This window comes from Chenopodium album, chromosome 7, assembly GCF_948465745.1.
Source record: "Chenopodium album chromosome 7, dcCheAlbu1.1, whole genome shotgun sequence".
Lineage (NCBI taxonomy): Eukaryota > Viridiplantae > Streptophyta > Magnoliopsida > Caryophyllales > Amaranthaceae > Chenopodium > Chenopodium album.
The window spans coordinates 70,523,480-70,548,487 of NC_137840.1; the positions used below are offsets into that span (position 1 = coordinate 70,523,480).

Consider the following 25,008-nt stretch of genomic DNA (forward strand, 5'->3'; position numbering starts at 1 on the left):
CTGCAGCTTTCTGGTAACAATTTCGTTGCTTTCAAAACATATACTCATTCTATACTATGGGCCTTTAAATTTCCCACCAAATTCTCATAAATTAGGCACATTTTTAGAATTTAATGCTGCCAAATATAACAAAGAAGAGTTTGATAAATATATAGACAAATATTCTAACTAATTCTAAATATTCTCTAAATATATAGACAAATATTCTAACTAATTCTAAATATTCTCTAAATATATAGACAAATATTCTAAATAATAAATTAGTGGGAGAAAGAAAAAAGGCAAAATTTCCACTAATTCTAGACTTAACTATTATGTCTTTTTAGAAGATAATTATCAATTAATAATTCACTTTGGGGCCTATGATTGATTTGGATTTGAATTTGAATTGAAGTTGATATAAAGTTTTGATTTGAATCCAATGAATATTATCTTGCTTGTGAATGCAAACATTGACTTTAAAAAAAGGAGCATTGCAACCCCAGCAAATGAACACAAAAGTCTTGCGCATGCTACAATGACTCAATAAAATTAACAACTGTAATCTGTTGCAACGCAAACACGGGATTTTCAAATCGAACCCGGATTCGACACTAAAATGAGCTGAACTAAACTACTTAGAATTCGAGGCACAACCTAACAAACAAATCAATAGCACCAATACATTGTGTTAAAACTGAAAAAAATTAACATGTTTAAGAAAACTAAACTGGTTGGCAGCAGGGTGTCTACTCTCTTGCAATCTTACCCAGCCGGCGAAGGGAGACGAGTCGGATCCGCTGAGGAAGGAATATCAGGCCCCACCCGACAACCCTCAAGCATAAAGACAATATCTCCCATTAGCGGTCTATCACTTGGGTCGACTGCAGTGCAGAGGAGACCAACTTTGATACCAAGTAAAAACTCCTCCCACTCGGATGATTCAGGGTCAAGTTCGAGATAACCCAGGGCTAGTAACTCGGAAATTTGACCCTTTTGCAGCTGTTTCTTGACCCACTTCACAATATCCTCATCCTGCTCAAACATAATTGGCTTTTTTCCTGTCAATATCTCTAACAAAACAATCCCAAAACTATACACATCCCCTTCTTTGGTAACTTGACCTGTTGACATTACTTCCGGGGCTACATAACCAAGTGTTCCTATTGATGGAGTTGATGTCGAGGCTTCAATTGGTGTTGCAAATGTCAGCCTATCTAGTCCAAATTCTGACAAATGTGCTTCAAAATCAGCGTCAAATAACACATTTTGAGGCTTGATATCACCGTGAACCATTTCTGAGGTGTGCAAAAATGTGATCCCTCGAGCAATCCCAAGGGCAATCAAATGCCTCATCGGCCAATTTAGAACATGCCCATCATGGTGTGATGCTTCTTGAAGGAGAGTAGCCAAGTTTCCATTAGGCATGTAGTCGTAGACTAGGAGCCTTATATCTGGTGGACCTGCATAATACCCCCTTAAAACAGTGAGGTTTCTGTGCTTCACTTTCCCGAGCATCTCAGCCTCCTTCTTGAAGACTCGATTTTCAAGGAGTCCATCAGGTAATCTTCGGATAGCCAGGACCATCCCGTCATTAAATGAGGCCTTGAATACCATCCCATACTTTCCTCTGCTTAAAACATTTTCCTCATCAAATTGCCTTGTTGCCTCTAAGGCTTCAGGCAATGTTATCTTGTTATTGAACATGACTAGCTTCGGGACACCACTTTCACTGCTGCTTCTACTTTTAGAACTTCTTCTCGGTGTGCTAGGTTTCTTCTCCCCCCAGGTTGCCTTTTCTTTGAGCTTCTTGCGCCAACGAAGGAGGCTTATGACATAGCCACAACAACATAGTGTTAGGACGAGAATACCAGCTAGGGCTACAGCAATAAGCAATATCGACCTTTTTTTCTTTCCCACAGATGGACACACTTTCTTCAATGGAGACCCACATAGGTTGCTGTTGTTTGCAAATAATGAAGGATCATTGAAGTGAGAACCTAGGGTTTTCGGGATTTCTCCTTCAAGATGATTTGAAGACAAATTTAAGTTTTGCAAGGTGGGAATATGGGTGATATTTTCTGGAATGGAGCCACTCAGATTGTTTGATGAGAGGTCCAGCGTTCTAAGGTGTAGCAAATTTGATATTGAACTTGGTATCGAACCTGATAAATGATTCGAATCCAAGGCCAAATACTGCAAATTAGAGTAATTGAATATCTCATCCTGAATACTACCATTCAAATTATTATGACCCAAATTAAGTACCTTCAAATGAGATAACCTTGATAAAGAATTCGGAATATTGCCTGCTATACGATTCCAGGCAAGTTCAAGAACTTCTAACTCTGAACAATTGCCAAGTTGTGGTTGAATGTTCCCTGATAATCGATTATCTGATAGGGAAAGGACATCCAAGGACCGGAGGAAGCCGAAAGTTACCGGAATGTCACCAGAGAGTGAATTAGAGCTAAGATTCAAGTATCTCAAACCAGCTAAACTACTAAATCCCTCAATACCATTCCCCTGTAAATTATTCTCCTGTAATGCAACAACCTCTAAATTAGGCAGCCCAAATAACTCAGCAGGCAAATTCTCTGAAATATTCTGCTTGCTCAAATCTAAAACTCTTAGCATCATCAAACTCCCAATGCTAGCCGGAATCGAACCCGAAAACCCACAATGACTCATATTCAACACCACTAAATTCTTCATATCCCCAATTCTCACAGGAATCTGCCCAGAAAATTTATTAAAACTGAGGTTCAAAGTAGTCAAATTACTGAGTTGAAGCACTTCATCTGGGACCACTCCAGTCAATTCATTTTCACTCAAATTCAATACTTCCAAACTCTGAATACTACCCACATCAATGTCAATTGATCCCACAAATCTGTTCCTCCCTAATGACAAAACCCTCAATCTATTCAAATTTTCGAAAACCCGAGGAATTTTCCCAGAAAATTGATTTCCCTCAAGATCCAGAACCCTCAACACCCTACATTGTCCTAATTGACCAGGAATTTGACCAGTTAGAGAATTATTAGCCACTCTAAGCTCCTCTAATCTCGTCAAATTCCCAAAGTTCGCAATTAGTGAACCCGTGAAGATGTTTCCAGAAAGATCTAGAATCCTCAACGTTGGGATATCCGCCACCCAACTCGGAAATTCGCCAACAATGCGATTCCCGTGAAAATCTAGAATCTCCAAACCACTCTTAAAAGTACAGTCTGAACCCGGCTTTGCGACTCCTGTGAGCGCATTGTTGCTAAGAAAAACAAATCGAAGCGACCTAGGGCTGGATACATTACAGAACACAGAGGCAGGGACCATGCCGGAGAGATTATTAGAGGAGAGAGAAAGTACCTCCAGCAAAGGCATTGCTCCAATCGTCGCCGGAACATTGCCGGAGATGAAATTGTTCTCTGCCGAGATATGAACAAGCGATGTACAGCTGAGGATCGCCGAAGGCAGCGTTCCCACGAGAAGGTTCGAGTCGAGCCATAAGTACTGCAGCCACTGAAGCCCACCAATGCTCGCCGGAATCTCCCCGGAGAATCTATTCGACGACAGATTAATCAGTCTGAGCTGCGACCCCTTTGAGAAATTCGCCGGGATTTGCCCGGACAGCCCATTATATGAAAGGTCCAGCACCCGGACACTACCAGCAATCCCGCCGGGAATTCTGCCCGACAGGTTGTTACCGGAGAGATTAACAACCTGGACATTCTTCATCTGAAGAATCCCCGGCGGAACATCTCCGGAAAGGGTATTATTATGAAGGTAAAGAGCTCGAAGCAGAGGCAAAGACGAAAGCGAACGCGGAATCGACCCATGAAAATAATTAGAGTGAAGGCTCAACCCCTGCAACTGCTTTAACTCCCCAAGCTCCGGCGAAATAACGCCGGAAAGCTGAAGCCGTGGAAGACGAAGGTCCTGAACTTTGCTCAAAGAACAGGTAACACCACGCCAGTCACAGGGAGCAAGTGACGTGGACGCATCCCAGCCGTCTAAAGCGCCAAGTGGGTCATTGAGATTGTTCTTGAAGGCTAGCAGTGAGTCAACCTCCGTCGCCGGAGCCGAAACGACGGAGGAAATGAAGGTGGTGAATAAGAGGGAGACAAGAAAAATAGCCGTTGCCATAAAAAAAGTTGAAGGAAGAAGAAAGTGGGAAAAATAATGATTAGATATAAGAAGGAAGAAGAAGAAGATTGAAGATGTTCATAGTTTATTGTTTTTGTTTATGTTTTGGAGAACGCAATTTAGGGCAAGACTTGAGTTGTTTAGAGTGGAGTAGTGGAGTGTTAAGTGTGAAGTGTGGTTTTTTATTTTAGTAATGTAATCAAGTATGTGCAGTAGCGTAGACGGACTGTCGCAATCTATTTCCCAATAATGTTCCGTATATTATTATTATACCCGTTGTTATACGGAGTACTTTCTACGGAGTATGTACGTGTTTCGATTATTTTATCTACTGAATTACAGTAAATAACTTTTGGTGTAGAATTTGTTATATATATCCGGGCGTATTGTAAACTCAACTATTAGTTTTTGTTTTTCATTTGATGATAAAATGAAAAACAATCATCAAAATAAGAACAAATACTTATGAGTGTGCGGTACAACCGAGTGGCCGAGTGTATATAACAACCTCTTGTTTTGGTGTGGTTGGTTCGGGATTTATCTATTATGAGGTTACAAACACAAAATTTTTACACTGCTGGATACGAAGTATGAGTATCTATTTATTATTTTCTTAGACTACTAGCAAGCAACCCTTATTTAAGGTTATAAGTGTTGAAAAATAATTTCTAAATTAATACTATCTTCTATCTATCTTGCTCTTTTCATTTGAAATATTGACACTAATTATAAGGTAAGAGAATTTTCTAAATTAATCTCTCTATTTATCATACGGAGTATATAATATAGTCAAACTGGATCTTATATATACAAGTATACACCCTTGCACACGTAGCAATATGTGTTACAATTGTTGTTGTATGTCGATCAATAAATCAGTTGGGTGAGTCTAATTGTTGTTGATTTTGGGTTATTGTAGGAAATAAATCAAAATTAGTGTATTAATTATGGACTTAATTAGTACGGAGTACTCATTTTTTAGATTTTTTTTTTTAAATAAAAGTTGGATTCAACTATAATAGTTTATTTATTTATTTATTTTATCTTTTTTTTATTCAAATGAAGATGCTTACATCCAAGAAAAAGAAAAAACAACGAGATCAAAAACACAAACACACAACCAACCATAGTTTTATTTATGTGTCGTGTAAGATATACTTCGTATTTGATACTCACAAAAAATGGAGTTGTTTTGAATAACTGATAAAGTTTTGAGGTTGTTGGGTAATTTTACTCACAAAAGTTAGCATATTAAAATGGAGTTGTTTTGAATAAGACATAGTTCTCACAAACATATTTCATTTGTACAATTTAGCTAGGATGAAATACTCCGTATATGAAATCATAGGATTGTTATATAAGCCATGAATTTAGGGTTTTGAATAAGATATGAGTTCTCACAAACATGTTTCATAGTGATCTTAATTTTAAGATACTGATTGGCACGGACGAAATAATAACATAAAAAACAACAATCGGTGAATGAAGGGAGATGCAAGAGACATGATGGGAAAATAACGGAGAAAATTTGAAAATCACTTTATAAAAGAGAGTTACAATGTGAAAAGCAGATTCCAGCCATAAAACAAAGTCAATGTACGGAATCTTGACTTTTTCACCCGAAAAGTGTTTCGTTTTTATATTTTTGTTAAATCAAGTTACTATTTGACAAAAAACATTCAATACACAAACTTAACAAAAAAACAAGGTAGTTTTTGACAATTTTCCCTTGTTGGTATGATAGATGATATCAATGGTGGCCTGGTGGTTAACTACTTGGTGACCTTGTACTTCTGGAAAAATAGAAAAAGAACAAGTTAAAAACCCAATGATTTAAAAGAATCTGTAAATTATACAAAAGCTAACAAAGATGTACAAACCTTGATCTTCTTTAATAGATTTCGGGCATACTCATTGTTGACAAAATGATCTCGAACAGGCTGATAGAAATAAGAATGAAGATGTTTAAAACTCTACTATACTTGACCAATAAAAACCAATGGAGTTCTGCAAGATCAAAAATATACCTGCAGAATTTTGTTCAGTGACTTTGCTAATGCAAATTTCAAGTCCTTAGGGTGCAATGCCTCTGCTTCATAATCAGCAACTACTTCTTCAAAGGTAAGGTATGTTCTGATATTGACAGTAGAATGGCAAAGATAGGTCAAATATAAGAATAGCAAAGTATTTCATAATCAAGACCCAGTAATGGTGCAGGGCTTACTTAGGTCCACCATATGCAACTTCGCGATCAATAGTAAATTCCTTGAACCATGGCAATACAATGTATTTCACATATTCTAAACATGGATTTTTCTCAACTATCTTTGGTGGACAGTAAGCTTTCTTGATCTTCAAATTAACATCAGCCTAAGAAATACAGACAACAAAATACAATGCTGATCAATAAAAAGTGCTGTTCTTTTGACTATGTAACAGTCAGTTGACAGATCAAAGATCTCTCTAGTATCATACCTCCGAATCATCCATAAAAATTGCAGATGACGGATCAGACTTTGACATCTTTTCTTGCCCTTGGAGCAAGCCTGGAAGCATATCTGTGAGCCACCATCAAACAAACTAAAATAAGTCATCAGCGCAACCAATTTATGATCATAATTGACACAACCTAGCTGACACAACTTAAAAGAATACAAAGCAGAAATGCATACGGTGTGATAAAATGATAGGCTTATGCTTTCTTTTGATATCGTCACAGTACTCCCGAGCAAGCACATTGACCTTGCGTTGGTCCATGCCGAGCTGGCAAATGTCCGCCTATTTACAAAATTGTATTTAAATATCACAGTAGAAAAAAATAGTTTTCAGTATAAAGCAATGAACAAAAGGAATGTTAAGAAGGGCAATTCTTATCATAATAACAAAACAAATTTAGAAAAATAGGAAAAATAATTAACATGAATTTGACATTTTAACACATGCAAAGACAGGGAAAGAACTCAACTATAATAAACAATTCAACTCTTGATTACAAAGCCTGGTGCCACGACAGATTATAGGGCAAAGTTACTAAAGTTGTACTCATTATGCCAATATATCAGCCAGCTATAACGCAAACACGACCTAAATAAGTATGACAAAGATGTCAACAGAAAGAAAGAGCATAAACCAAGCAACAGCCAACAGGCCACCAGGTTATAAAATGGTCACCACATAAGCTAAACATATGACAAAGAGGTTCATTGTTTATAATATTGCAAAATAACATCTATTGAGCACCCTGAATTTGAAAAGAGCAATGAAGGAAAGTGAATCATGTAGCATATATGAGTAAGATCAGCTCAAACAAGCATCATCTTCACATGATCACAATTTCTCAAAATATATGCTTTTTATCCTACCTTGTATTTGAGTGCCAGTGTGTGCACAAGTTCTTTTAACTCCATTCCCTATAGTACACTTTAAGGCGTAATATATATGGAACAATTTCAAGAGCTTTGGTACATTTTACATTAACTTAGCTCCAATAATATCCCAGTTAACAGTACAGCTGAATAAAAGTGAGTGAATACTCTTAACAGCGTAATATAGTGTACCTTCAGGAAAAAGATATCAGCGCATTGCATGCATGGATAAAAGATCTGAGCGCCAGTTAAATCTTCTGGGTCTTCACGACCCATAATTTGACAGCACCTACAAGCAAAAGTTGCATGGGCCATCCATAAGCTTAAGTACGAAAGTGAACTTGATAAAAACTAAATCTTATGGAAACCCCGATCACCTCTGAAGCCTTGGCAGCTTGTTCTTGGCGGCTATATCCATCACAAGAGGCCAGTACTCGTGTGCACGCTCATTGATTTCTTTGGAGGCCCACAAAAACTCAACCTTTCCTGAATCAATATCCATTCCAGCAGCCTTCCAGACTTCAATGAAATAGTTCCCAACTTCTTGTATTTTCTTGATATCACCACCCATTTTATTATTAAGTTGGGCAAACCAGTCTGCAATCCACATTCTTACTCTACAACCGGCAGATAATAACTTGTTCACATTTATTATCTTCATAGCCCCCTGAACATTAAAATGGTAACAAGACCAGAAATCCAACATTAAAATAAGTCACAATCACAAACCTTGATAGCTCGCAAGCCCAACTATAAAGGTAAAGGTTAGAACACTCTACAGACCGGTCACACAATATTACATCAAGTGAATGTATAGATTGAACATAACGAAGGCCAGTAAATGAACAAAACCCTCGGTAATCACATCATTACTGCAGGGGACGGAACCAATATCCATGTACCCTCCCAACCTAAAGTTGGACCTCCTAGACCAATGTTGACACCTCCCAGGAAGATAGTGGAGCACCCTCACAACTCACTTACTCAGACCGTCCAGAGAAACAGGAGCAACCCTCCCATGATTATGGGCCAGATCATGTTACCCTGCTTTAAAACTGGAAGCCACAATCTCACACCTTACTCTAGAACATCATTTTAACTTTAGCTGTTTATCATCATCGGAAGGTTTCCCTCGACTAAAACCTCTAAGGTAGCCAACATTTGTTGCCCAGAACAGGGATCAACCTCGACTATCACCTCCATATTCTATACCAGAACAATTACCAACAACAAGCTTGTTCGAGTGTATTGTAAAGAATGCTTATGTTATTTAACTAGGTAAATATTTTAGACCTAGTGACTAAAGTTTAAGAAATCTCAGCGCAAAATTACAACTTCTGCTTAACTAATTTCCCCTTGCAAGTTTTACAATAGCTTGCCATTATCATTTGAAATGTTATTATCAATCCATCAAATTGACAGCATAAACAATACAACCACTCTATGTATTAAATGTAGTCTATGTTACTCTTACTCCTCATTTCACCCCTTACATACCCGTGTTACATCCTCGACACTCCAACACTAGTCGTAACACTTGAACACGTACCCGTACCAACATCCGATACAAATCACTAACCATTCATATAACATAAATTAATCCATTTTAACCCCCACCCCAACACATATAAACTGATTCCCAGAAATCCCAGCTACAAAACAAAATAAAAACACTAAATTTATAAAACAAATCAATAAAAAATTAGAATCAAACCTGGGCAATATGCATATGACCAGAAGGTTCAAACCCATCATAGCAAATAGGCTCAGGTTTCTTCGAAAGCAGCAACATCAGCTCAGATTCTTGAATACATTCTTCCCCAACACTCTTAATGATCTCAAATCGTTCCTCCAATGTCATCCTACATCATACAAATCAAGAAAACCCCATTAAAATGAATTCAAATGAGGAGAGAGAAAGTGAACCAAAATTACGGTGGATTACCCGGTGGCAGAGGATGATTCTTCGGCGGCGAGGGTAATGGAGAGAGAATCGAGTTTTTCCTCCGGCGGACATTGTTGGTCCTGAGCTTTGTCGACCTCCATTGAAGTTGGTGAGTGAAGAGATGAGAGAGAAAGATGAATTAGGGTTGTCGAAATTCAGAAGTTTTACTTGTTTAATTGTGTTTTTTTTGGGAAAAAAAATGGGGAAATTAAGAAGTTGTTTATATATGAGGTTTAGAAGGGATCTTAACCGTTCGTTTTTTAATCGATGGCTTTGATAGATTGGATTTTTAGGTGAAATTAAGAGTTTATTCTCATTTATTGAAGTAAAGTGAACTGATTGGAGCTGAATCGAACTGAAATGAGCTGAAATAAATATTTTATTAGAGAAGGAAATTAGAAGCTGAAATAAACTGAACTGAACTGATTGGAGCGAAACTAAATTGAACGTGAACAGGCCTATGTAAAAAAAGTCAATTTGGGATTTATAGTTAGGAAGAGAAAAAAAAAATCAATTATGCATAATCTAATAATGAAGGATTTCCTAAAAAAAATGAAGGATGGTTCTCTCCAAAATAAATAAATCCTTAACAAAAAATATAAGATATCTTTTATAAATAGTGCTTGGACAATTATACCTTCAAAAAAATTTAGGAAAAATTGCTAAAAATAATACAACCTTTGTCCCATTCTTTTTTAATAATACAACCTTTTGATTATTTTGTAATAATACAACCTTAAGGGGGTGTTCATTCTAAACAAGATAAAATCGAATTTTCGGTGAGTTTTGAGGTGAGAAAAGGGGAGGGGATATTCCATCCTTCCTCATCCCCACCACCAAAAACTCATCCGTCCCCTTTCTTAACCTCAAAGTCCACCGAAAATTTGATTTTATCTTGTTTAAAATGAACACCCCATAAAGGTTGTATTATTACAAAATAATCCAAAGGTTGTATTATTAAAAAATAATGGGCCAAAAGTTGTATTATTTTTAGCAATTTTTTCAAAAATTTATTTACTTAATTGGCCCCATTAATATTAGTTAGCTTTTTTTTAAACTCTTAAAAATAATGTGAAGACATTTATACCTCTAAAAACAAATCTCTTTTTACATTTTTTCCCCTCATTAATGCTACTAACATCTAAATTTTGATGTAAGATCAAATCGAAAGAACTTCTCAAATATTGCGAGATATGATGCGTGCATCGCGCGCGTTAGCCACCTAGATAGATAATAAATGATAGATGTCTCGGGAAACAGTTCATATCTATTTAACTTCATGGTCATGATTAAGAATCGAGCACTATGTTCATTTTGTTCTTATAAATGTTCATTTTTGACTATGAAATGTGACTAATAAAAGTTATAAACAAGAGCCTGAATATTGTCTTGTAAAAGTTCAAAACAATAATTATAAAAGTTCTAAACAATAACCTTCTAAAATTTCAATAGAAAATTTCAGATAAATTAGAATTTGGTTGATAGTTATTCAATAATTATTATTGTTCAAATTTATTTATCTTAACCTTGATAATTTTGAATTTTGATTGATACTTGTGTTTATTATGTTTTCTTTCATGTTCGTTTTTAGCACATAGATGAACATGCACAACCTTCTAAACAACCTATCCCTTTTTACTCTTTGAGTTATTTATTGATCCAATTTACTCCTCAATTTTGTATTATTTCCTAAGCTTAATATTGTCTTGTAGTTTTTTTTGATGAACTTTTTATGGTTTTCTATTCTCGGAGAATATATGGATGCATGAATTATTATTATTATTAGGAAAATTTCACATTTACTACCAAGGAAAGCACCCTGTTTCACATTTGCTACCCCTTTAAAATTTTATTTTATTTTACTACCACCGAAACACACTAACTTTCATAATCACTACCACTTAACGAAATCCGTTAGATTTCCGTTAAGTTTATTTTTAAAAAATTAAAAAATTAAATAAACAAATAAAAATAATAAATAAATAAATATAAAATGAAAAAACCACCCAAAAAACCCTAGCCCTCCCCGTCATCCACCCTCCCCCCTCCCCCTGCCGGCGGCCAGCGCCCAAACCTGCGGCTGGCGCCGGCGATTCGGGTCAGAATCGGATCCCTCCCCTTCCCCACCCAAAACCGACAATCCTAACCCTATTCCCCCTGCCCGAAACCACCCTAAACGAGTTTAGGGTTTCGCTTAGGGTGGTTTTTGGTGGCAGGGAAATCCTTCGTCGCGGCCAGAATAGGGAACGGGGGACAAGGAGGGGCTGGATCGGGTTTTGAGGGGAGAGGGGTTGGGATCGACAGGGGTTTCGAGGGGAGAGAGGCTGGGATCGACGGGGGTTTCGAGGGGAGAGGGGCTGGGATCGACGGGGGTTTCGAGGGGAGAGAGGGGCTGGGATTGACGGGGGTAGGGGAGAGAGGGGCTGGGATCGACGGAGGTTTTCGAGGGGAGATCGAGGGGCTGAGATTGAGGTGGGTTTCGAGGGGAGAGAGGGGCTGATCGGGTTTTCGAGGGGCTGGGAATGCGACGCCGGTGCCGACAATCAGGGTGGTCAGAGTCGCGGGCAGCAGGGGATTGGGCTCAGGCGACTATGGCAGTGGCTTGGTGGTTGGGCTGGACGGTGAGTGGTGGTTGCGGCGGATTGGCAGCTGGTGGGTGAGAAGGAGTGGTGGCTGGACGGTGGTTGGGTGGTGGTAACGGAAATACTAACGGTGTAAGTCAAGTGGTAGTGATTATAACAGTTAGTGTGTTTGGGTGCTAGTAATATAAAATAAAAAATAAAAGGGGTAGCAAATGTGAAAAGAGTCCTTTTGCTGGTAGCAAATGTGAAATTTTCCTTATTATTATTATTGTTGTTGTTGTTGTTTCTATTGTTGTTGTTGTTATATCTCAAAAACAAAAGTCATACAACCTACAATAAATTAGTGGGAAGCCGAGATACAATCTGGGCCCCCACTCCTCTAGCTATAGCAAAGCCTACCCTAGTGAATATATGAGCTGCAGCACGAGCCCCAATGTCGTGCGTCGTTGAGAACCTTTGAATCCGCTTCAGCAAAACAACAACCTTATTATTATTATTATTATTATTATTATTATTATTATTATTATTATTATTATTATTATTATTATTATTATTATTATTATTATTATTATTATTATTATTATTATAGAAAATAACAAAAACCGACAAAAATCAATCGATTTACAAAAATTTAGTGGGAGCCGAGATACAATCTATTTTTTTTATTGTCATTGAACACCATTGCTAATTATAAAAAAAAATAAAAAATAAAAAACCTATTGAAACACTTCTTTTGTTTTTTTTTTTTTAACTTGCTAATTTCTCATTTCACAATAGTAATTAATTATTTCAAGCAATGATATCTTTGATTCTTATAAAAAAAAAGTGATAATATGAAATGATAATTCGAATCAAATCTAATAAGATTTTACATGATTATATTTAAGTTTATCACAAATAATTAAATTAGTCAAACTGGTGTATATGAATATATAGTGTATTAGTAAAAGAATTACATATCCAAAACACAAAAAGTAATATGTATCAGTTTGGGTTTTCTACCAAAATTTAATTACAATTTACATATGTCCAAAATCTTGAATTGATCCACATCACTGTGATTTGATATTACTTCCATAATTACATTTTAATCTAATATTAAGTTTTGAAATCTCTATACAAATCCTTACTATTGATTAAATTCATAATAAATTCTTTTTACCACAGAAAAAAGCGTGATTAAAAAGTTTAGAGAAAAATGGTGAGACCAAAGATGCAGTTGAAAAAGTTGAATGACGAGCTATCAAGAGAACAATACTACTTGCAGAATAAATCAACTGTGGAAAAGAAAGTTGAAGAAATGAGTGTTCTTACTGGAACAGATGTGTATTTCCTTGGATTTTCTCCTAACGGCATCCCTAGTCTTCATACGGGAAAAAATAGGCAAGCAAATATTTATCTATCTATATATATATATATATATAAATATAATATTTTATATGTAATTAATTTACGTGTCATTTAAATTATTTAATTTTAAAAGAAATTAATAATCTCGTATTTAATTGACTACCACTAAAGGCGCGCTGAAAAAATTAAATCCTATATGACTCGGGAAAAAACTCCACCAAGCATAAAGTATTTTAATTTATTGAGGAAAGTCTTAGGGATTTGAATAGTTCTTGGAATCAAAGTCGTTCATCAATTCATGAAACACGCTATACATTTGATTAAGATGCAATCATTTTTTTTTTTGTATCATGTCATAAAATTTATCACCGTTACATACTTAAAAAAAAAAATTCATATACAATTAGATATAATTGTGGATTTTTGAAACAATAATAAAATGAATTGATCCGATATTTATTTTTTGACGCCATTCATGTTCTTAGATTTCGATTTTATAAGATTTAATTAAATGATGAGTCGTGTAGTAGGCGCGCTGTAGAAAACACTAATACTTGAAAAATGACATACATGAAAAAAAAACAAAATGAAAATTAGCTAGATTATTACAACTTAAGCTTTTAGGAGATTAGTTTTGTTCCTTATTTGCCTTTAAGGCCCTGTTCACTTCAGCTTAAAAAATAATAATAATTTCAGTTCAGTAAAAATAATTCCAGTTCAGCAAAAATAAGTTCAGTTCAGTTCAGTTTAGAAAAATCAGTACTTTTAAAGAAGAAATATAATAGAAAATTAGTAAAAATAATTTCAGTTTAGAAAAAATAATTGCAGTTCACTAAAATTAATTTAAGTTCAGCAAAAATAATTTCAGTTCAGTAAAAATAATGTAAGTGTAGCAAAAATAAGGTGAAGTGCACAAAGCCGAAGAATATTATAGCGTAATTAACACAAGAAGCAAGATTTATGTCTATAGACATTCAACTAAGCAAAAAGTTGATAATTTTTCGTATAAAGGAAAGTTTTGTGAATTCATTGGATAGTTCTTTGAACGATAGCCATTCATTTTTCAATTAGAAAATATATTATATTCAGATATAAAATTTATTGAATTCTATTTGAATCTACGGCATATTAAAAAAAATAAAAAAAATCTCTATATCGTTTGTATTGCAATAACTTTTATTTTGGTATTTGATTTTCAGTAATTTTGTGAAAATGATGAGAAGGTTTTCTATGGTTCCCTATGGTGATAGAGAAAAGAGGTTAGTGTTTTAATTTGCACTGTAATTCCTCTATATCTTTTGTTTTACATCTTTCCATTAATTTGTTATACACTTACGTAAATTTGTTTATTATATTTTTCAGGAGACTGGACAATCTTCAGGTAAATTTCATTGATGAATAAGCCCAGGCCAAATGATAATTCAACTTCTATTTACATTATTATTGTAAAATTAATTTATCAAGAACCTTTACTCACTTTTCTAACTAAGATGATTTAATTCACTGTTTTTTTTTATAGGGTATTAAATAATTACTGATTTTCTTTTTCTTTAATCTTTATGAGAGAGTTATATATTATTATTATTATTATTATTATTATTATTATTATTATTATTATTATTATTATTATTATTATTATTATTATTATTATTATTATTATTATTATTATTATTATTATTATTATTATTATTATTATTATTATTATTTGTGGTAACCAGACAATCAAGAGTACTTATCAAAAGGATGGATACACTGTAGATGTCCAAACCCTTTATGAGGCATGGTATGATTCTTTAATTTGTTGTAGATTCAAATGATACACTTCATACTTTATACATATGTATCTTTTTCTACGTTATAACTTTTATAATGCATGAGTGTGAGAGAAAAGCTCCCTACTTTCTTGTGTACCTTAGTTTTTCTTTTTAAACAAATAAGAAACATAATGCATTGCCCTCTTGCAAATGTAGTATATTACTATTGTCATATATACCATATTCAAAGCCCAACACATGTAAAAAGAATCAACAAAAATGGAGCATTGATTGTTATTGCTTCAATCTTAGGTTCAATTCCCCTTGATTGTGAGCCTATCTTAGGGTTCGATTCTTGTTCAATTCATTAAGTACTTGTTTACAGATAAAATAAAGAATGAACATTACAGTAATTATATAACAAAACATGTATGATTAAATTGTACGTGTAAAATGTTTTATAAGATACCTTACTAACAAAACACACACATACACAATTATACATATTGATAGTAATTTCAGCTTTAGAGCACATACACAACACACAAGAATGACAATGACAAAATTTTAAAATTTTTATTGATGATAATATTTTTTTTTTATTTTTACCTAATTTCAGGAAAGTCAAGACAGTGGAGGTTAGTACATCTTCCTTTCTTGTTTAATTTAATTTACTTCTCTAATCTTTTAATCAATTAAATCTTTAATTAACTTAATTATATTCTGATGTCATGAAATAGGATTTGGGACAAAAATTAATTGAGAAAAAAAAGAAACTAGCTGATCTCAAACTGAAGAAGAGGTATTATATAGTTACTATGTGTATATATATTGTCAATTTATAAATTTATTCTAGTGTATACTACTTATATCAAGCATATAATTAGTCAGAATTTTCAAAGATTTATCTGTTTTGAGTCAAACTTTAAATGCAGTTACTGGGAGAATCCAAAAATTGTGACTAGCATTGAAAAAATTGCAGAGATGGAACAAAGTTTACAGAAAACCCTTCAAGACATTCGCCAACACAAGGTATATATGTACCTAGAAGTCAACTTATTAACTGTTACGTACCCTCCTTTAATCTTCTAAAGTTATTTTAATTTGTATTTACTGTAAGTCTGTAAACTCATCAGTCGTGACTAATTTTAAAATGACATGTATTTATAAACGACGATGGATTAAAGTATTTACTAAATACATGTAGGTCAAATCATATACGTAACGTGTTACTCCGTACTTGTTTGTATTTTTCTTGTATCACAGAAAGAATTATATGAACAACAATTGATGATATCTCAAACTGCTGCTGAGCCCTTCGAATTCAAGTGTGACTAATATATATTAATTTAAAGTGTAATCCTCACTCTTTTATTATTTAAACGTCTATTTTATCTTATTATTTGATCTAATTAAAATCAATTATTTCTAACACATATCATTTCATTCTTATTGCAGAAATGATGACTTTGGTGCATGTTCAAATTAATATCATCGTCGGATTCAATAGCATGAGAAGTACTCATATATTAAAAACTTTATACTCGTAATAATATATATATTTACCTATTTAAGACTTATAAATAAATAGTTGAGAACGACCAATAGACTTTTAAATTTGGTGTATTTAAAGTTAGTGAAGTTGAGAGTTATTTGTGAACGCATGTAAGTCATATAAACACTTATTTAGAAATTCATGAATGTTACAAACTTTTCGTAATGTTATATGAGAAATACTCGTACTACTTAGTAATAAATTTGCTTAAATTATCTATTAGGTCTTTTAAGGTAGCAAACATATCTCTTGCAATAGACCAAAACCATTATATTTCAATTTAATTTCCCTTTTGGTCCAAATATCAAACTATGCCCAATCAGGCAAGCTAAGCATCCAACCCTATAAAAAACCTAAAAAATTGGTCCAACATGACCCTTTAATTTGCTCTAAATCTTCTCAAATTAGGCCATATTTGATGATAGCGTTTTAGGCAGCAGTTAATGAACGAAAGCAACTATTTAGGTAGTGGATAGTGGTAGAGGTAGCCTTTTTCAAATGTTAAATGTATTAACGTTGTAAAGTAATGTTTGACCAATTATAGTTAGTATACGTTTTTGGCTGATTTTTTTTAAAGTAATGCTATACGTAGCCCTTAGGGCTTAGGGCATGTTCTCATTGACTGAACTAATCTGAACTGAAGTTATTAGAGCTGAACTGAACTAAATTGAAATGATTATAGCTAAACTGAACTGAATATTTTATAAGAGAAGGAAATTAGGAGCTGAACTGAACTGAACTTATTAGAGCTAAACTGAACTGAAAATAATCGTATCAGAACAGGGCATATATTTACGGAGGGGTTTAAACATTTACGGAGTAATATATTTCCTTATTTGGTACTTTGTATTAATTTATAAATTCATGTCAAAATTACGCACAAATTAGTTTAATTAATTAATGTCATTTCGCGCTAATAAGACAGATACTCGCTACTCAACCACTAAAATCTACTCGTAACCATTAGCTTTACCAAACAAGCCTCAATTAGAGAAAAGAAACTCATATAGTCATCTCTAGAGAATTATGGAGTGTTAAAAGAAGAGATTTTGGAGAGGGTTTAACAAACAAAAAACACACACATTTAAAAACACTAGACAATCTTCACTTCACAATCACAATTCAACAAACAAACAACAATGGAAGCCCTCACACATTTGGGCTACAATCTCTGCTACCCCACTCTCCGACCACCACTTTCCTCTTCCTCTTCAAGAAAAGACTTCCTCCACCGCCCCACCACCGTCACCGCCACCAGCGCCGCCACTAACTCCGGCGCATCGACGTCATTTCCCGGCAGTAAATGGGCTGACCGCTTACTCTCCGACTTCCAATTCTTACCCACTTCAATTTCTGATACTTCCACTTCATCTTCTTCTTCTTCTTCTACCCCTACTTCTATTCCTCCTTCTCTCTCTCCTCCTGACCGCAATATCTCCATTCCCCTCAATTTTTACCAGGTATTGTACGAAATTATGATATTTGTGTTTGCATTATGAATGAATTTATGGATGTATGCCCAGGTTTTTTAATGATGATTTTGTGATTTTGGGTTGAAATTGTGATTACCCATTTTGTGTGGATTTATGATTTTGGGTTTATCATGAGATTTACCCAGCTTTGTAATTTTTGATTTTGAGTTGATAATGTGATTTGCCTAACTTTGTGATTTTTAGTTTTGGGTTGAAATTGTGATAACCTACTTTGTGATTACTAGTTTTTGAGCTGAAAATTAAAGAAATTTGAGCTTGAATTGAGATTATACACATTTGTAATTTTTGATTTTGGGTTAAAATTCAGAATACCCACTGATTAATTTGGTTGAAATTCTTCATTTTTAATTTTTTTTAATAGAAATTCTTCATTTTTAATTGAAAATGTGATTAACTAATTATTGTATTGTTCTTATTTTTGGATTGAATATGACATTATCCAGCAATGCAATTTGCACATTTCTTGATTTTGACACATTTTAGAGTGTAATTATTAATTTTGAGCTGAAATTCAGAATACCCAACTTTATATTTTGGCATTTGAACTTTATCATTCTTCTTTCCTTTCAGGTGCTGGGAGCGGAGACCCATTTTCTGGGTGATGGGATAAGGAGGGCTTATGAAGGAAAGGTTTCGAAGCCGCCGCAATATGGGTTCACCCAAGATACTCTTATTGCCCGAAGACAAATCCTGCAAGCTGCTTGTGACACTCTTTCTAACCCCAGTGCTAGAAGGGAATATAATTCAGGTCTTTCTGATGCATTTGAAGAGACTACCCTCTTTGATGTCCCTTTTGACAAGGCAAGATTGTATTTCTATATAAAGTGCCCCCATTTTGATTTCTGTAGCTTTTGTGGTTGAAGTTTTTTTGCTTATTGAAATGGATAGTTATTAGTAGATGATGTACTGTGTGCTATCTATGATTCTATGTCACGAGCTTCATAAGGTTTTGACTATATAGATTTGTAGTTAACAATGTTGATATGAGGGCAACACTGTATTTGGGGAAAGGATGTCACATTACACATGGTCTTGGGTAGCTTGAAGATTCCTTGAAAACACATTAATTTTTGTTAACACATTGGCACTTGTCCGTATAGGGAATTGATGATGCCATAATGGAATTAGTATATGCTATTATCATATGTACATGCCAACATGTTGAAAGAATACTCATATTAAAGGGCATTACATTTGTGATTATCTCATTTGATTTGTGGGTTTTGGTGCTTTAGGTGCCAGGTGCATTGTGTATTCTGCAAGAGGCCGGGGAGTCCGAACTAGTCCTTAGAATTGGAGATGCGTTGCTAAAAGAGAGACTACCCAAACCCTTCAAGCATGATATTGTGTTGGCAATGGCCCTTGCTTTTGTTGACTTCTCAAGGGATGCAATGTCATTATCTCCTCCTGATTATGTCTTTGGCTGCGAGGCCCTGGAGCGTGCTCTAAAACTCTTGCAGGTAACACTCAGGAATTCGTTGGTTATGATGTAAGAGAATTAAATATTTTCTGTAAGACTCCAGAATCACATATTCCTTCTGATTATACGAAGTATTTTTAGTAAATGCATAATGAAGCGGCTCAAGGAACTCACTTAGAAAGAAAAGCTAATCCTAGGATTATTATTATAATCTTTTCCTATGATAGAGTATATATGGGTGTTATTCATTTCTCCACTAATTACCTGAGTTTGGGTAATAATAAAGCATTGCCCTACTGTGTATTTAATTATAAATATGCCAGAACGCTGAGGCCCTACCTGGAACTCTGATATTTTTGTTGTGTAGGAGGAAGGTTCAAGTAGTCTTGCACCAGATTTACAAGCACAGATTGATGAGACATTGGAGGAGCTTAAACCCCGTTATGTTTTGGAGCTCTTGGCTTTGCCTCTCACTGATGAATATCGGAAGAAAAGAGACGAAGGCCTGCACGGTGTTCGTAATATATTATGGTCTGTTGGAGGAGGTGGTGCTGCAGCTATAGCTGGAGGTTTCACTCGTGAGGATTTCATGAATGAAGCCTTTTTGCATATGACAGCAGCTGAGCAGGTCAGTTCAAACTTTGCCTGTTTTTCAGTGTGTATTGTGTAATTCATTGCGTTCATATTGTAAATTGTAATTTTTCTTTCTATATTTTCCTTAGTGCTTATTTTGGAAGTGTAAGCAGAAAAGGGATTGGAGAATGGTTTATACGCGAGTAATGTTCACTAGACCTTCACAGAAAGAACGTAGAAAGCCAATCAGCATGCAGTTGACTGGTCTGACCGTCTGACCTTTTGAATTAAGTATAATTGAGAGTTAGGTAAATTCAAGTTCCATGTTGGAATAAAGCTGAAATAGTGGCTGTATTGAACTGGTTGCAATAGCTCTTCCTTGGTCAAGTCCATATATATGACCTCCATAGATTACCTTCCACCCCCATCTTTAGACAGGTTGATTGGTTAATCAAGCACTGTTCTTGCAAAGTTGACTTAGGCCCTGTTCACCTGACATTGTTCTTATTTATGAATCAGATATGTTCAAATTAATTCAGATAAAGTAAAATTACTCTTACAAGTTTAGCAAAACCTCAATTACATTTTAATAGTTTCAGAAAAATACAGTTGAATACTGTTGGACAGTACTTAGATAGAAGAAACTTTGGTTATAAGAATAAGGGCGACACGCACATCATTCCCTCTCTGAAGCCGGGACTCTCCACCATTAGACATCCTTGCATGGAATCTCTTCCCAATATGAAATTTAGGAGGATGCCCCCTCTCCTCCTCATTCCAATCTAGAAATAAATTTATTTGCTGTCTTTTGTGTCAGGTTGATCTTTTCACTGCCACGCCAAAAAATATTCCAGCTGAAAGCTTTGAAGCTTATGGAGTAGCTCTTGCACTTGTTGCTCAAGCTTTCATTAGCAAGAAGCCTCATCTCATTCAAGATGCTGATGACTTGTTTCGACAACTTCAGCAAACCAAGTTGGTGCCCATAGGAGATTCCATTTCTTTATATGCTACTCAAGAAAATCGTGAGAAAGATTTTGCATTGGAGAGGGGTCTTTGTTCTCTTTTGGTTGGAGACCTTGATCATTGTCGGACATGGTTGGGTCTGGACATTGAAAATTCGACCTTTAGAGATCCATCAATTGTGGAATTTGTGCTGGAAAATTCAAGGAATGATGAGGACAGTGACATGCTCCGAGGACTCTGTAAACTATTGGAAACCTGGCTCATGGAGGTGGTTTTCACCAGATTTAGGGAGACAAAAGATGTGCAATTCAGATTGGGGGATTATTATGATGACCCTATTGTTTTGAGGTATTTAGAGCGGCTGGAAGGAGGGAGTGGCTCCTCATTAGCTGCTGCAGCAGCAATAGTGAAGATAGGAGCTGGAGCTAGTGCGGTGATTGGTAACGTTACCACTAGTGTCATACAGGCATTGCAGAAAGTATTTCCTCCTAGTTCTGGAGAAGAACACATAACCCGACAAGAGGATGTTGCTGTGAATGGCTTTGGATATGAGGATACATTGGCGGAGGCGGGGCTTGGTTTTGATAATAATTCAAATTACTCTGAGTTGGCCAGTAAACATTTTGCTGAAGAATATCATGAGCAAGAATTGATTACCGAGAAGATAAAAGATGTTGGTGTGAAGGTTTTGTGCGCTGGTGTGGTGATTGGGTTGACGACTTTGGCTGGCATGAAACTTTGGCCTGCTAAAACTGGTTCTGCTATTCTGCAGAAGCATGTTGGCTCAGCAACTTCATCGGTGGATTCTGATGTGTCCAATGTGGGTATGACCTCTTTAAAAACCTCTGTTCTTCACCTCATTTGAGTACCTTTAATATACTCCAACCATTCCGGTATGGATGCATCATCACAGAATTAATGTCGTACTCATGTTTGTCAATTCGCAAAGTTACATGTCAAATTCATAGGTTATTACTGTGACTCTGATAAATGTGGAGTGCAATGTTTATTAATTATAGTCCCAGCATCGGGTTGCACATATATGTTTATTCTGTAATTACTATTCATTAAAATATTTGCAGGCCTCTCATTAAATGAAAATAGTGAAAAGAAAATACCAAAAATGGATGCAAGACTTGCAGAGGTTCTGGTGAGAAGATGGCAGAGTGTTAAATCGCAGGCTTTGGGACCAAATCATAGCCTTGAGACGTTGCCAGAGGTTAGTCTAAGCCTTCCATTGATTTTGTGGATAACACTATGAGAATTATTTAGTAATTATTCTCTAACTACTAACACCAAGGAACAACTGTCAGGTTTTGGATGGCAACATGCTTAAAATTTGGTCTGATCGTGCAAAGGAAGTTGCAGAGCGTGGTTGGTTTTGGGAATACTCCCTATTGAATGTGATTATTGATAGTGTGACAGTATCCCTTGATGGTAAACGTGCTACAGTAGAAGCTACTCTTGAAGAGACGGCAAATTTAACTGATGCTACCCAACCTGAGCACAATGATTCTTACAGCAGAACGTACACAACAAGATATGAACTGTCCCATTCTGATTCTGGGTGGAAGATCACTGAAGGTGCTGTCCTCCAATCTTAAATTTCAGTTTATCTGTAAATATCTCCTCTTTTGATTGTCTTTGCACGTATAATTTTGTTGGCAGTACTTGATGATGCTATGTCAATTTGTTGCCTAACCAGCTTGGGTCATTTTCATAGTAAAATCCGCTTCTGGTTGTGATGCAAAGTAGTTTGATTTTTCAAACATTATAAAGTTCAACTGTTTGGTTGAAATTTTGTGATCAACTCTTGTATCCTTTCATGTTGGCCTTTGTAAATTGTATTATCTCATTCTCTTTTAGGACCATCAATATAATAATTGTAAGAAAAAAAATCTCAAAATAATGATTTTACATAGGAATAAAATTTTTAAATTAAAATAATTTAGTAAAAAAATAAAAAAATAATCAATCAATCAATCAAAGCCTTAATCCCAAAAGTGGGGTCGGCTAACATGAACCAAATTTGATTATTCCGTGTAGTCATCAACATAAATCTTTCTCCTCCATCCCTTACGATCCAAAACTTCATCCTCACGTAAATCCATGCACTTCATATCCTTCCTCACTCCTTCCAACCAAGTCATCTTTGGTCTCCCTCTTCCTCGTTTAATCCCTCCATGGTCCCACTCTTCCACTCTTCGCACCGGTGCACCCTCGGGTCTCCGTCTTACATGTCCAAACCAACGCAGACGATTTTCCCTTAATTTATCTACAATGCCCGCCACACCTACTTTCTTGCGAATAACCTCATTTCTGATTCTATCTCTTAAAGTGTTTCCACACATCCACCTTAACATGCGCATTTCCGTAACCTCCATCTTTTTAATATGCTCTTTCTTAGAAGCCCAACATTCTGTACCATAGAGCAACACTGGTCTTATGGCAGTCCTGTGGAATTTTCCCTTCAACTTTAAGGGAATGCTGCGGTCGCATAACACTCCCGTGGCCGCTCTCCATTTAAGCCACCCTGACTTAATCCTGTGGGTCACGTCTTGATCAATGTCACCATTCTTCTGGATGATCGACCCTAGGTACTTAAAACATTCACTCATGGTCAAATCCTTTCCATCCAAACTCACCACTTCATTGCTTGTCCCCCTCTGAGTGCCAAAACGACATACCAAATATTCAGTCTTACTCCGACTTAGCTTAAACCCTCTAGATTCCAACCTTTGCCTCCATTGCTCCAACTTGACATTAACCCCATCCTTAGTCTCATCCACCAAAACGATATCATCTGCGAACAGCATACACCATGGAACCTCATCTTGAATTGGTCTAGTTAATTCATCTAGAACCGTTGCAAAAAGAAAAGGGCTTAATGCAGACCCTTGATGCAATCCGATTGTAATAGGGAAATCTTTTGTCAACCCTCCGCATGTCCTCACATTTGTTGACACATCCCGATACATATCCTTAACTAGGTCTACATACCTTCGTGGGATACCTTTCTTCAACATTGCCCACCAAAGTATCTCTCTTGGCACCTTGTCATATGCCTTCTCTAAATCAATAAAGACCATATGAAGATCTTTCTTCTTTACCCTATAAAACTCCATCATTTGTCTTATCAAATGGATTGCCTCCATAGTAGATCTCCCAGGCATAAAACCAAATTGGTTATCTGAAATGCTTGTGCATGCCCTCAACCTTTGTTCAATCACCCTTTCCCACAACTTCATAGTATGGCTCATAAGCTTAATTCCTCGATAGTTAGAACAATCTTGAGCGTCTCCTTTGTTTTTATAAACCGGGACCAAGGTGCTCTTCCTCCAATCTTGTGGGATCCTTGTAGCCGTCCATATCTTGTTGAAAAGGTTTGTTAACCAATCAATACCAATCTTACCCAAACACCTCCACACCTCTATCGGTACCCCATCAGGGCCAACCGCCTTCTTAGGTTTCATCTTCCTCAGTGCAATCTCCACCTCTACTCTCCTAATCCTTCGCACATACTCCATGTTGATTTCTTCATCACTCATAGAGGTATCTCCTATCACAACTCCATTACTTCCATTAAATAATTCATCGAAGTACCCCTTCCACCTGTCCTTGATGCCCTCCTCTTGCACTAGGACCATTTGGTTCTTATCTTTGACACACTTCACCATGCCAATATCCTTCCTTGCCTCTTGTCTTCTCTTTGCCATCTTATAAATGATCCTTTCTCCCTCCTTGGAATCAAGCTTTTCATAAACCTCCTGATATGCCTTTTCTTTTGCTTGGCGAACAGCTGCCTTTGCCTTACTCTTAGCCTCCTTATACGCTGCAAAGGTTTCATCACTCCTACATTTTCCTAAGGCTTGATAGCATTCCCTTT

General features: G+C 35.7%; 4 protein-coding genes across 4 annotated transcripts; 2 read left to right on the forward strand and 2 right to left on the reverse strand.

Moving 5' to 3' along the window:
• Positions 1-394: 394 nt before the first annotated feature.
• Positions 395-4,345, reverse strand: LOC145638301 (uncharacterized). Its single transcript, XM_081689268.1, has one exon. The coding sequence runs from the start codon at positions 4,120-4,122 to the stop codon at positions 745-747; it is 3,378 nt and encodes a 1,125-aa protein (XP_081545394.1). The 5' UTR covers positions 4,123-4,345; the 3' UTR covers positions 395-744.
• A 1,286-nt stretch (positions 4,346-5,631) lies between these two features.
• Positions 5,632-9,628, reverse strand: LOC145638302 (tyrosine--tRNA ligase 1, cytoplasmic-like). Its single transcript, XM_081689269.1, has 10 exons — positions 9,433-9,628; positions 9,202-9,349; positions 7,865-8,154; positions 7,680-7,776; positions 6,795-6,900; positions 6,598-6,680; positions 6,347-6,492; positions 6,150-6,255; positions 6,003-6,062; positions 5,632-5,915 (listed from the first exon to the last, which is right to left on the reverse strand). Exons 1-10 carry the CDS (start codon positions 9,531-9,533, stop codon positions 5,895-5,897), a joined length of 1,158 nt encoding a protein of 385 aa, XP_081545395.1. The 5' UTR covers positions 9,534-9,628; the 3' UTR covers positions 5,632-5,894.
• A 3,584-nt stretch (positions 9,629-13,212) lies between these two features.
• LOC145640610 (agamous-like MADS-box protein AGL30) lies at positions 13,213-16,456 on the forward strand. The gene is made up of 6 exons (XM_081691862.1): positions 13,213-13,397; positions 14,564-14,623; positions 14,727-14,745; positions 15,859-15,920; positions 16,054-16,150; positions 16,385-16,456. The coding sequence occupies exons 1-6, from the start codon at positions 13,213-13,215 to the stop codon at positions 16,454-16,456; spliced, it is 495 nt and encodes a 164-aa protein (XP_081547988.1).
• Positions 16,457-17,734: 1,278 nt separating this feature from the next.
• On the forward strand, positions 17,735-22,850 carry LOC145639365 (protein ACCUMULATION AND REPLICATION OF CHLOROPLASTS 6, chloroplastic-like). Its single transcript, XM_081690593.1, has 7 exons — positions 17,735-18,133; positions 18,737-18,967; positions 19,402-19,626; positions 19,954-20,214; positions 20,977-21,946; positions 22,205-22,341; positions 22,436-22,850. Exons 1-7 carry the CDS (start codon positions 17,813-17,815, stop codon positions 22,724-22,726), a joined length of 2,436 nt encoding a protein of 811 aa, XP_081546719.1. The 5' UTR covers positions 17,735-17,812; the 3' UTR covers positions 22,727-22,850.
• Positions 22,851-25,008: the final 2,158 nt, after the last annotated feature.